Source organism: Pagrus pagrus (assembly GCF_965226575.1).
Source record: "Pagrus pagrus genome assembly, chromosome: 9".
NCBI lineage: Eukaryota > Metazoa > Chordata > Actinopteri > Spariformes > Sparidae > Pagrus > Pagrus pagrus.
The window spans coordinates 4,095,186-4,107,973 of NC_140193.1; the positions used below are offsets into that span (position 1 = coordinate 4,095,186).

General features: G+C 47.5%; 3 protein-coding genes across 7 annotated transcripts in view; all 3 read right to left on the minus strand.

Annotated features, from left to right (window-relative positions):
* Window positions 1–12,788, minus strand: part of col6a3 (collagen, type VI, alpha 3) — a 118,962-nt gene that overhangs the window by 32,987 nt on the left and 73,187 nt on the right. The gene's annotated exons all lie outside the window — the stretch shown is intronic.
* LOC311262838 (collagen alpha-3(VI) chain-like) lies at window positions 1,261–2,665 on the minus strand (the record flags this gene model as incomplete). Its single annotated transcript, XM_084362587.1, has 2 exons — window positions 1,261–1,895; window positions 2,143–2,665. The coding sequence occupies 2 exons, from the start codon at window positions 2,663–2,665 to the stop codon at window positions 1,261–1,263; spliced, it is 1,158 nt and encodes a 385-aa protein (XP_084218713.1).
* On the minus strand, window positions 9,621–11,025 carry LOC311262839 (collagen alpha-3(VI) chain-like; the record flags this gene model as incomplete). Its single annotated transcript, XM_084362588.1, has 2 exons — window positions 9,621–10,255; window positions 10,503–11,025. The coding sequence occupies 2 exons, from the start codon at window positions 11,023–11,025 to the stop codon at window positions 9,621–9,623; spliced, it is 1,158 nt and encodes a 385-aa protein (XP_084218714.1).

Here is a 12,788-nt window from a genome sequence, read left to right on the forward strand (position 1 = left end):
CCTCTGACTGAATCCACAATATCCTCTTTTGTGGTGTATGTGTTGAGATAGAAATTAACCTCTGGATCTCTGCTGTACTGCACCACAGAGACACGGTCGTTGTTTTGTCCCACATTGAGTTTCTCAACAGCTCTCTCGACAAACTCACGCATGGCAGGGAAGCCATTCCGTGTGCCATCAGAGCCATCCAGAAGGAAGACAACATCCTTTTTGCCGGTGTCAACTGAGAAAAGACAGCGAGACAAACAGTTTAAAACCTTTGCAAAAAGTAAGCTGGGGGAATACTCATCAAGTTGTGGTCTATTAGTTTCAAAGCACCTAAGGCAGCCTACTTCAATTTCAAACAGTGGGAAAGCAGACCACAACCTCTCCTTAAACGCAAACGTAGAGCTAATCAAGCATCACACTACATTTCTGTCCTTCGGTGTGGGTGAAATAAGTCAGGTAGCCTTTCAAGCCACTTAACATACCAGTTTCAGTTGGTGTTTCTGGGGTGACATCAATAACCACAGCCTCCACAGAGGACTGAATTTGATCTTGGACAAGGGCAAGGTCAGTGAATTCAGGTACAGACACAGCATTACGGGAATCGTGGGATAACTTCTGCAGTTCCTTCAAATCAGAGCCCCTGGTTCCAACTGCAAACATCAAGACACCCATCTGTTTCAGAGCCGAGGCTGGGGCATCAACACTGTCATAAGACCTTCCGCCAGTCAACAATATCAGGACTTGTGGAACGCCTTCCAGGCGCCTGCTCCCGGCAGAAGTCGTGAAGACATTATCCTTCAAGTACTGGAGAGCTTCTCCAGTCTTGAGGGGGCTTCCGCCTTTGTGCCTCAAACCTCTGACGGTGTCAAGGATATCGCCTTTTGTTGTGTATGTGTTCAGATAGAACTGGACGGCTGGATCTCTGCTGTACTGAACCACTGAGACACGATCTTTGTTGTCATCCACACTGAGTTTCTCTACTGCCCTTTGGACAAAGTCTCGCATAGCCTGGAATCCACGTCTAGTACCATCAGATCCATCCAACAAGAACACAACATCCTTTCCTGGTGGCTGTCTCTCCACTAGGGAACATAACATTTGAGACATATTTAATTTGGTGTGACCAATGTGTCCCATATGAAAGCTAGACAACCAAAGCTAACCTCAATGTTTACATATGACTCTATTAATGCTAGTACACCTGTTCTGTCAGAGTGGCACTGCCTAACTTTAACGTAGTAAAATACAACTGAATGCAGTTCCATGTGCGTGCTACAGTGACATTGGTGTGTAAAAGTCAGTCGCTTTCTTACCAGTTACTGTTGGTGTCAGGGGTGTGCCCCTCACTCGCACTGTACTCAGTACAGTGGAGAGCTGTTCCTGGACACCGGGCAGGTCAGTGAACTCAGACACCGAAAGAGCATAAGTAGGCTCGGTTGATATCTTCTGCAGCTCACTTCTGTCAGAGTTGCTTGCTCCAATGCCAATCACAAAGATGCCTTGCTGTTTGAGAGCAGAGGCTGGGGTATCTACATTGTCAGAAGACTTTCCACCATTTAGCAGGACTAGCATTTGTGGGACACCTTGCAGGCGCCTACTCCCGGAGGAGTTTGTAAAGACGTTGTCCCTAACGTATTGGAGGGCTGCCCCGGTATTGAGAGGGCTGCCCCCTCTGTGTCTCAGTCCTCTGACTGAATCCACAATATCCTCTTTTGTGGTGTATGTGTTGAGATAGAAATTAACCTCTGGATCTCTGCTGTACTGCACCACAGAGACACGGTCGTTGTTTTGTCCCACATTGAGTTTCTCAACAGCTCTCTCGACAAACTCACGCATGGCAGGGAAGCCATTCCGTGTGCCATCAGAGCCATCCAGAAGGAAGACAACATCCTTTTTGCCGGTGTCAACTGAGAAAAGACAGCGAGACAAACAGTTTAAAACCTTTGCAAAAAGTAAGCTGGGGGAATACTCATCAAGTTGTGGTCTATTAGTTTCAAAGCACCTAAGGCAGCCTACTTCAATTTCAAACAGTGGGAAAGCAGACCACAACCTCTCCTTAAACGCAAACGTAGAGCTAATCAAGCATCACACTACATTTCTTTCCTTCGGTGTGGGTGAAATAAGTCAGGTAGCCTTTCAAGCCACTTAACATACCAGTTTCAGTTGGTGTTTCTGGGGTGACATCAATAACCACAGCCTCCACAGAGGACTGAATTTGATCTTGGACACGGGCAAGGTCAGTGAATTCAGGTACAGACACAGCATTACGGGAATCGTGGGATAACTTCTGCAGTTCCTTCAAATCAGAGCCCCTGGTTCCAACTGCAAACATCAAGACACCCATCTGTTTCAGAGCCGAGGCTGGGGCATCAACACTGTCATAAGACCTTCCGCCAGTCAACAATATCAGGACTTGTGGAACGCCTTCCAGGCGCCTGCTCCCGGCAGAAGTCGTGAAGACATTATCCTTCAAGTACTGGAGAGCTTCTCCAGTCTTGAGGGGGCTTCCGCCTTTGTGCCTCAAACCTCTGACGGTGTCAAGGATATCGCCTTTTGTTGTGTATGTGTTCAGATAGAACTGGACGGCTGGATCTCTGCTGTACTGAACCACTGAGACACGATCTTTGTTGTCATCCACACTGAGTTTCTCTACTGCCCTTTGGACAAAGTCTCGCATAGCCTGGAATCCACGTCTAGTACCATCAGATCCATCCAACAAGAACACAACATCCTTTCCTGGTGGCTGTCTCTCCACTAGGGAACATAACATTTGAGACATATTTAATTTGGTGTGACCAATGTGTCCCATATGAAAGCTAGACAACCAAAGCTAACCTCAATGTTTACATATGACTCTATTAATGCTAGTACACCTGTTCTGTCAGAGTGGCACTGCCTAACTTTAACGTAGTAAAATACAACTGAATGCAGTTCCATGTGCGTGCTACAGTGACATTGGTGTGTAAAAGTCAGTCGCTTTCTTACCAGTTACTGTTGGTGTCAGGGGTGTGCCCCTCACTCGCACTGTACTCAGTACAGTGGAGAGCTGTTCCTGGACACCGGGCAGGTCAGTGAACTCAGACACCGAAAGAGCATAAGTAGGCTCGGTTGATATCTTCTGCAGCTCACTTCTGTCAGAGTTGCTTGCTCCAATGCCAATCACAAAGATGCCTTGCTGTTTGAGAGCAGAGGCTGGGGTATCTACATTGTCAGAAGACTTTCCACCATTTAGCAGGACTAGCATTTGTGGGACACCTTGCAGGCGCCTACTCCCGGAGGAGTTTGTAAAGACGTTGTCCCTAACGTATTGGAGGGCTGCCCCGGTATTGAGAGGGCTGCCCCCTCTGTGTCTCAGTCCTCTGACTGAATCCACAATATCCTCTTTTGTGGTGTATGTGTTGAGATAGAAATTAACCTCTGGATCTCTGCTGTACTGCACCACAGAGACACGGTCGTTGTTTTGTCCCACATTGAGTTTCTCAACAGCTCTCTCGACAAACTCACGCATGGCAGGGAAGCCATTCCGTGTGCCATCAGAGCCATCCAGAAGGAAGACAACATCCTTTTTGCCGGTGTCAACTGAGAAAAGACAGCGAGACAAACAGTTTAAAACCTTTGCAAAAAGTAAGCTGGGGGAATACTCATCAAGTTGTGGTCTATTAGTTTCAAAGCACCTAAGGCAGCCTACTTCAATTTCAAACAGTGGGAAAGCAGACCACAACCTCTCCTTAAACGCAAACGTAGAGCTAATCAAGCATCACACTACATTTCTTTCCTTCGGTGTGGGTGAAATAAGTCAGGTAGCCTTTCAAGCCACTTAACATACCAGTTTCAGTTGGTGTTTCTGGGGTGACATCAATAACCACAGCCTCCACAGAGGACTGAATTTGATCTTGGACACGGGCAAGGTCAGTGAATTCAGGTACAGACACAGCATTACGGGAATCGTGGGATAACTTCTGCAGTTCCTTCAAATCAGAGCCCCTGGTTCCAACTGCAAACATCAAGACACCCATCTGTTTCAGAGCCGAGGCTGGGGCATCAACACTGTCATAAGACCTTCCGCCAGTCAACAATATCAGGACTTGTGGAACGCCTTCCAGGCGCCTGCTCCCGGCAGAAGTCGTGAAGACATTATCCTTCAAGTACTGGAGAGCTTCTCCAGTCTTGAGGGGGCTTCCGCCTTTGTGCCTCAAACCTCTGACGGTGTCAAGGATATCGCCTTTTGTTGTGTATGTGTTCAGATAGAACTGGACGGCTGGATCTCTGCTGTACTGAACCACTGAGACACGATCTTTGTTGTCATCCACACTGAGTTTCTCTACTGCCCTTTGGACAAAGTCTCGCATAGCCTGGAATCCACGTCTAGTACCATCAGATCCATCCAACAAGAACACAACATCCTTTCCTGGTGGCTGTCTCTCCACTAGGGAACATAACATTTGAGACATATTTAATTTGGTGTGACCAATGTGTCCCATATGAAAGCTAGACAACCAATGCTAACCTCAATGTTTACATATGACTCTATTAATGCTAGTACACCTGTTCTGTCAGAGTGGCACTGCCTAACTTTAACGTAGTAAAATACAACTGAATGCAGTTCCATGTGCGTGCTACAGTGACATTGGTGTGTAAAAGTCAGTCGCTTTCTTACCAGTTACTGTTGGTGTCAGGGGTGTGCCCCTCACTCGCACTGTACTCAGTACAGTGGAGAGCTGTTCCTGGACACCGGGCAGGTCAGTGAACTCAGACACCGAAAGAGCATAAGTAGGCTCGGTTGATATCTTCTGCAGCTCACTTCTGTCAGAGTTGCTTGCTCCAATGCCAATCACAAAGATGCCTTGCTGTTTGAGAGCAGAGGCTGGGGTATCTACATTGTCAGAAGACTTTCCACCATTTAGCAGGACTAGCATTTGTGGGACACCTTGCAGGCGCCTACTCCCGGAGGAGTTTGTAAAGACGTTGTCCCTAACGTATTGGAGGGCTGCCCCGGTATTGAGAGGGCTGCCCCCTCTGTGTCTCAGTCCTCTGACTGAATCCACAATATCCTCTTTTGTGGTGTATGTGTTGAGATAGAAATTAACCTCTGGATCTCTGCTGTACTGCACCACAGAGACACGGTCGTTGTTTTGTCCCACATTGAGTTTCTCAACAGCTCTCTCGACAAACTCACGCATGGCAGGGAAGCCATTCCGTGTGCCATCAGAGCCATCCAGAAGGAAGACAACATCCTTTTTGCCGGTGTCAACTGAGAAAAGACAGCGAGACAAACAGTTTAAAACCTTTGCAAAAAGTAAGCTGGGGGAATACTCATCAAGTTGTGGTCTATTAGTTTCAAAGCACCTAAGGCAGCCTACTTCAATTTCAAACAGTGGGAAAGCAGACCACAACCTCTCCTTAAACGCAAACGTAGAGCTAATCAAGCATCACACTACATTTCTTTCCTTCGGTGTGGGTGAAATAAGTCAGGTAGCCTTTCAAGCCACTTAACATACCAGTTTCAGTTGGTGTTTCTGGGGTGACATCAATAACCACAGCCTCCACAGAGGACTGAATTTGATCTTGGACACGGGCAAGGTCAGTGAATTCAGGTACAGACACAGCATTACGGGAATCGTGGGATAACTTCTGCAGTTCCTTCAAATCAGAGCCCCTGGTTCCAACTGCAAACATCAAGACACCCATCTGTTTCAGAGCCGAGGCTGGGGCATCAACACTGTCATAAGACCTTCCGCCAGTCAACAATATCAGGACTTGTGGAACGCCTTCCAGGCGCCTGCTCCCGGCAGAAGTCGTGAAGACATTATCCTTCAAGTACTGGAGAGCTTCTCCAGTCTTGAGGGGGCTTCCGCCTTTGTGCCTCAAACCTCTGACGGTGTCAAGGATATCGCCTTTTGTTGTGTATGTGTTCAGATAGAACTGGACGGCTGGATCTCTGCTGTACTGAACCACTGAGACACGATCTTTGTTGTCATCCACACTGAGTTTCTCTACTGCCCTTTGGACAAAGTCTCGCATAGCCTGGAATCCACGTCTAGTACCATCAGATCCATCCAACAAGAACACAACATCCTTTCCTGGTGGCTGTCTCTCCACTAGGGAACATAACATTTGAGACATATTTAATTTGGTGTGACCAATGTGTCCCATATGAAAGCTAGACAACCAATGCTAACCTCAATGTTTACATATGACTCTATTAATGCTAGTACACCTGTTCTGTCAGAGTGGCACTGCCTAACTTTAACGTAGTAAAATACAACTGAATGCAGTTCCATGTGCGTGCTACAGTGACATTGGTGTGTAAAAGTCAGTCGCTTTCTTACCAGTTACTGTTGGTGTCAGGGGTGTGCCCCTCACTCGCACTGTACTCAGTACAGTGGAGAGCTGTTCCTGGACACCGGGCAGGTCAGTGAACTCAGACACCGAAAGAGCATAAGTAGGCTCGGTTGATATCTTCTGCAGCTCACTTCTGTCAGAGTTGCTTGCTCCAATGCCAATCACAAAGATGCCCTGCTGTTTGAGAGCAGAGGCTGGGGTATCTACATTGTCAGAAGACTTTCCACCATTTAGCAGGACTAGCATTTGTGGGACACCTTGCAGGCGCCTACTCCCGGAGGAGTTTGTAAAGACGTTGTCCCTAACGTATTGGAGGGCTGCCCCGGTATTGAGAGGGCTGCCCCCTCTGTGTCTCAGTCCTCTGACTGAATCCACAATATCCTCTTTTGTGGTGTATGTGTTGAGATAGAAATTAACCTCTGGATCTCTGCTGTACTGCACCACAGAGACACGGTCGTTGTTTTGTCCCACATTGAGTTTCTCAACAGCTCTCTCGACAAACTCACGCATGGCAGGGAAGCCATTCCGTGTGCCATCAGAGCCATCCAGAAGGAAGACAACATCCTTTTTGCCGGTGTCAACTGAGAAAAGACAGCGAGACAAACAGTTTAAAACCTTTGCAAAAAGTAAGCTGGGGGAATACTCATCAAGTTGTGGTCTATTAGTTTCAAAGCACCTAAGGCAGCCTACTTCAATTTCAAACAGTGGGAAAGCAGACCACAACCTCTCCTTAAACGCAAACGTAGAGCTAATCAAGCATCACACTACATTTCTTTCCTTCGGTGTGGGTGAAATAAGTCAGGTAGCCTTTCAAGCCACTTAACATACCAGTTTCAGTTGGTGTTTCTGGGGTGACATCAATAACCACAGCCTCCACAGAGGACTGAATTTGATCTTGGACACGGGCAAGGTCAGTGAATTCAGGTACAGACACAGCATTACGGGAATCGTGGGATAACTTCTGCAGTTCCTTCAAATCAGAGCCCCTGGTTCCAACTGCAAACATCAAGACACCCATCTGTTTCAGAGCCGAGGCTGGGGCATCAACACTGTCATAAGACCTTCCGCCAGTCAACAATATCAGGACTTGTGGAACGCCTTCCAGGCGCCTGCTCCCGGCAGAAGTCGTGAAGACATTATCCTTCAAGTACTGGAGAGCTTCTCCAGTCTTGAGGGGGCTTCCGCCTTTGTGCCTCAAACCTCTGACGGTGTCAAGGATATCGCCTTTTGTTGTGTATGTGTTCAGATAGAACTGGACGGCTGGATCTCTGCTGTACTGAACCACTGAGACACGATCTTTGTTGTCATCCACACTGAGTTTCTCTACTGCCCTTTGGACAAAGTCTCGCATAGCCTGGAATCCACGTCTAGTACCATCAGATCCATCCAACAAGAACACAACATCCTTTCCTGGTGGCTGTCTCTCCACTAGGGAACATAACATTTGAGACATATTTAATTTGGTGTGACCAATGTGTCCCATATGAAAGCTAGACAACCAATGCTAACCTCAATGTTTACATATGACTCTATTAATGCTAGTACACCTGTTCTGTCAGAGTGGCACTGCCTAACTTTAACGTAGTAAAATACAACTGAATGCAGTTCCATGTGCGTGCTACAGTGACATTGGTGTGTAAAAGTCAGTCGCTTTCTTACCAGTTACTGTTGGTGTCAGGGGTGTGCCCCTCACTCGCACTGTACTCAGTACAGTGGAGAGCTGTTCCTGGACACCGGGCAGGTCAGTGAACTCAGACACCGAAAGAGCATAAGTAGGCTCGGTTGATATCTTCTGCAGCTCACTTCTGTCAGAGTTGCTTGCTCCAATGCCAATCACAAAGATGCCCTGCTGTTTGAGAGCAGAGGCTGGGGTATCTACATTGTCAGAAGACTTTCCACCATTTAGCAGGACTAGCATTTGTGGGACACCTTGCAGGCGCCTACTCCCGGAGGAGTTTGTAAAGACGTTGTCCCTAACGTATTGGAGGGCTGCCCCGGTATTGAGAGGGCTGCCCCCTCTGTGTCTCAGTCCTCTGACTGAATCCACAATATCCTCTTTTGTGGTGTATGTGTTGAGATAGAAATTAACCTCTGGATCTCTGCTGTACTGCACCACAGAGACACGGTCGTTGTTTTGTCCCACATTGAGTTTCTCAACAGCTCTCTCGACAAACTCACGCATGGCAGGGAAGCCATTCCGTGTGCCATCAGAGCCATCCAGAAGGAAGACAACATCCTTTTTGCCGGTGTCAACTGAGAAAAGACAGCGAGACAAACAGTTTAAAACCTTTGCAAAAAGTAAGCTGGGGGAATACTCATCAAGTTGTGGTCTATTAGTTTCAAAGCACCTAAGGCAGCCTACTTCAATTTCAAACAGTGGGAAAGCAGACCACAACCTCTCCTTAAACGCAAACGTAGAGCTAATCAAGCATCACACTACATTTCTTTCCTTCGGTGTGGGTGAAATAAGTCAGGTAGCCTTTCAAGCCACTTAACATACCAGTTTCAGTTGGTGTTTCTGGGGTGACATCAATAACCACAGCCTCCACAGAGGACTGAATTTGATCTTGGACACGGGCAAGGTCAGTGAATTCAGGTACAGACACAGCATTACGGGAATCGTGGGATAACTTCTGCAGTTCCTTCAAATCAGAGCCCCTGGTTCCAACTGCAAACATCAAGACACCCATCTGTTTCAGAGCCGAGGCTGGGGCATCAACACTGTCATAAGACCTTCCGCCAGTCAACAATATCAGGACTTGTGGAACGCCTTCCAGGCGCCTGCTCCCGGCAGAAGTCGTGAAGACATTATCCTTCAAGTACTGGAGAGCTTCTCCAGTCTTGAGGGGGCTTCCGCCTTTGTGCCTCAAACCTCTGACGGTGTCAAGGATATCGCCTTTTGTTGTGTATGTGTTCAGATAGAACTGGACGGCTGGATCTCTGCTGTACTGAACCACTGAGACACGATCTTTGTTGTCATCCACACTGAGTTTCTCTACTGCCCTTTGGACAAAGTCTCGCATAGCCTGGAATCCACGTCTAGTACCATCAGATCCATCCAACAAGAACACAACATCCTTTCCTGGTGGCTGTCTCTCCACTAGGGAACATAACATTTGAGACATATTTAATTTGGTGTGACCAATGTGTCCCATATGAAAGCTAGACAACCAAAGCTAACCTCAATGTTTACATATGACTCTATTAATGCTAGTACACCTGTTCTGTCAGAGTGGCACTGCCTAACTTTAACGTAGTAAAATACAACTGAATGCAGTTCCATGTGCGTGCTACAGTGACATTGGTGTGTAAAAGTCAGTCGCTTTCTTACCAGTTACTGTTGGTGTCAGGGGTGTGCCCCTCACTCGCACTGTACTCAGTACAGTGGAGAGCTGTTCCTGGACACCGGGCAGGTCAGTGAACTCAGACACCGAAAGAGCATAAGTAGGCTCGGTTGATATCTTCTGCAGCTCACTTCTGTCAGAGTTGCTTGCTCCAATGCCAATCACAAAGATGCCTTGCTGTTTGAGAGCAGAGGCTGGGGTATCTACATTGTCAGAAGACTTTCCACCATTTAGCAGGACTAGCATTTGTGGGACACCTTGCAGGCGCCTACTCCCGGAGGAGTTTGTAAAGACGTTGTCCCTAACGTATTGGAGGGCTGCCCCGGTATTGAGAGGGCTGCCCCCTCTGTGTCTCAGTCCTCTGACTGAATCCACAATATCCTCTTTTGTGGTGTATGTGTTGAGATAGAAATTAACCTCTGGATCTCTGCTGTACTGCACCACAGAGACACGGTCGTTGTTTTGTCCCACATTGAGTTTCTCAACAGCTCTCTCGACAAACTCACGCATGGCAGGGAAGCCATTCCGTGTGCCATCAGAGCCATCCAGAAGGAAGACAACATCCTTTTTGCCGGTGTCAACTGAGAAAAGACAGCGAGACAAACAGTTTAAAACCTTTGCAAAAAGTAAGCTGGGGGAATACTCATCAAGTTGTGGTCTATTAGTTTCAAAGCACCTAAGGCAGCCTACTTCAATTTCAAACAGTGGGAAAGCAGACCACAACCTCTCCTTAAACGCAAACGTAGAGCTAATCAAGCATCACACTACATTTCTTTCCTTCGGTGTGGGTGAAATAAGTCAGGTAGCCTTTCAAGCCACTTAACATACCAGTTTCAGTTGGCGTTTCTGGGGTGACATCAATAACCACAGCCTCCACAGAGGACTGAATTTGATCTTGGACACGGGCAAGGTCAGTGAATTCAGGTACAGACACAGCATTACGGGAATCGTGGGATAACTTCTGCAGTTCCTTCAAATCAGAGCCCCTGGTTCCAACTGCAAACATCAAGACACCCATCTGTTTCAGAGCCGAGGCTGGGGCATCAACACTGTCATAAGACCTTCCGCCAGTCAACAATATCAGGACTTGTGGAACGCCTTCCAGGCGCCTGCTCCCGGCAGAAGTCGTGAAGACATTATCCTTCAAGTACTGGAGAGCTTCTCCAGTCTTGAGGGGGCTTCCGCCTTTGTGCCTCAAACCTCTGACGGTGTCAAGGATATCGCCTTTTGTTGTGTATGTGTTCAGATAGAACTGGACGGCTGGATCTCTGCTGTACTGAACCACTGAGACACGATCTTTGTTGTCATCCACACTGAGTTTCTCTACTGCCCTTTGGACAAAGTCTCGCATAGCCTGGAATCCACGTCTAGTACCATCAGATCCATCCAACAAGAACACAACATCCTTTCCTGGTGGCTGTCTCTCCACTAGGGAACATAACATTTGAGACATATTTAATTTGGTGTGACCAATGTGTCCCATATGAAAGCTAGACAACCAAAGCTAACCTCAATGTTTACATATGACTCTATTAATGCTAGTACACCTGTTCTGTCAGAGTGGCACTGCCTAACTTTAACGTAGTAAAATACAACTGAATGCAGTTCCATGTGCGTGCTACAGTGACATTGGTGTGTAAAAGTCAGTCGCTTTCTTACCAGTTACTGTTGGTGTCAGGGGTGTGCCCCTCACTCGCACTGTACTCAGTACAGTGGAGAGCTGTTCCTGGACACCGGGCAGGTCAGTGAACTCAGACACCGAAAGAGCATAAGTAGGCTCGGTTGATATCTTCTGCAGCTCACTTCTGTCAGAGTTGCTTGCTCCAATGCCAATCACAAAGATGCCTTGCTGTTTGAGAGCAGAGGCTGGGGTATCTACATTGTCAGAAGACTTTCCACCATTTAGCAGGACTAGCATTTGTGGGACACCTTGCAGGCGCCTACTCCCGGAGGAGTTTGTAAAGACGTTGTCCCTAACGTATTGGAGGGCTGCCCCGGTATTGAGAGGGCTGCCCCCTCTGTGTCTCAGTCCTCTGACTGAATCCACAATATCCTCTTTTGTGGTGTATGTGTTGAGATAGAAATTAACCTCTGGATCTCTGCTGTACTGCACCACAGAGACACGGTCGTTGTTTTGTCCCACATTGAGTTTCTCAACAGCTCTCTCGACAAACTCACGCATGGCAGGGAAGCCATTCCGTGTGCCATCAGAGCCATCCAGAAGGAAGACAACATCCTTTTTGCCGGTGTCAACTGAGAAAAGACAGCGAGACAAACAGTTTAAAACCTTTGCAAAAAGTAAGCTGGGGGAATACTCATCAAGTTGTGGTCTATTAGTTTCAAAGCACCTAAGGCAGCCTACTTCAATTTCAAACAGTGGGAAAGCAGACCACAACCTCTCCTTAAACGCAAACGTAGAGCTAATCAAGCATCACACTACATTTCTTTCCTTCGGTGTGGGTGAAATAAGTCAGGTAGCCTTTCAAGCCACTTAACATACCAGTTTCAGTTGGCGTTTCTGGGGTGACATCAATAACCACAGCCTCCACAGAGGACTGAATTTGATCTTGGACACGGGCAAGGTCAGTGAATTCAGGTACAGACACAGCATTACGGGAATCGTGGGATAACTTCTGCAGTTCCTTCAAATCAGAGCCCCTGGTTCCAACTGCAAACATCAAGACACCCATCTGTTTCAGAGCCGAGGCTGGGGCATCAACACTGTCATAAGACCTTCCGCCAGTCAACAATATCAGGACTTGTGGAACGCCTTCCAGGCGCCTGCTCCCGGCAGAAGTCGTGAAGACATTATCCTTCAAGTACTGGAGAGCTTCTCCAGTCTTGAGGGGGCTTCCGCCTTTGTGCCTCAAACCTCTGACGGTGTCAAGGATATCGCCTTTTGTTGTGTATGTGTTCAGATAGAACTGGACGGCTGGATCTCTGCTGTACTGAACCACTGAGACACGATCTTTGTTGTCATCCACACTGAGTTTCTCTACTGCCCTTTGGACAAAGTCTCGCATAGCCTGGAATCCACGTCTAGTACCATCAGATCCATCCAACAAGAACACAACATCCTTTCCTGGTGGCTGTCTCTCCACTAGGGAACATAAC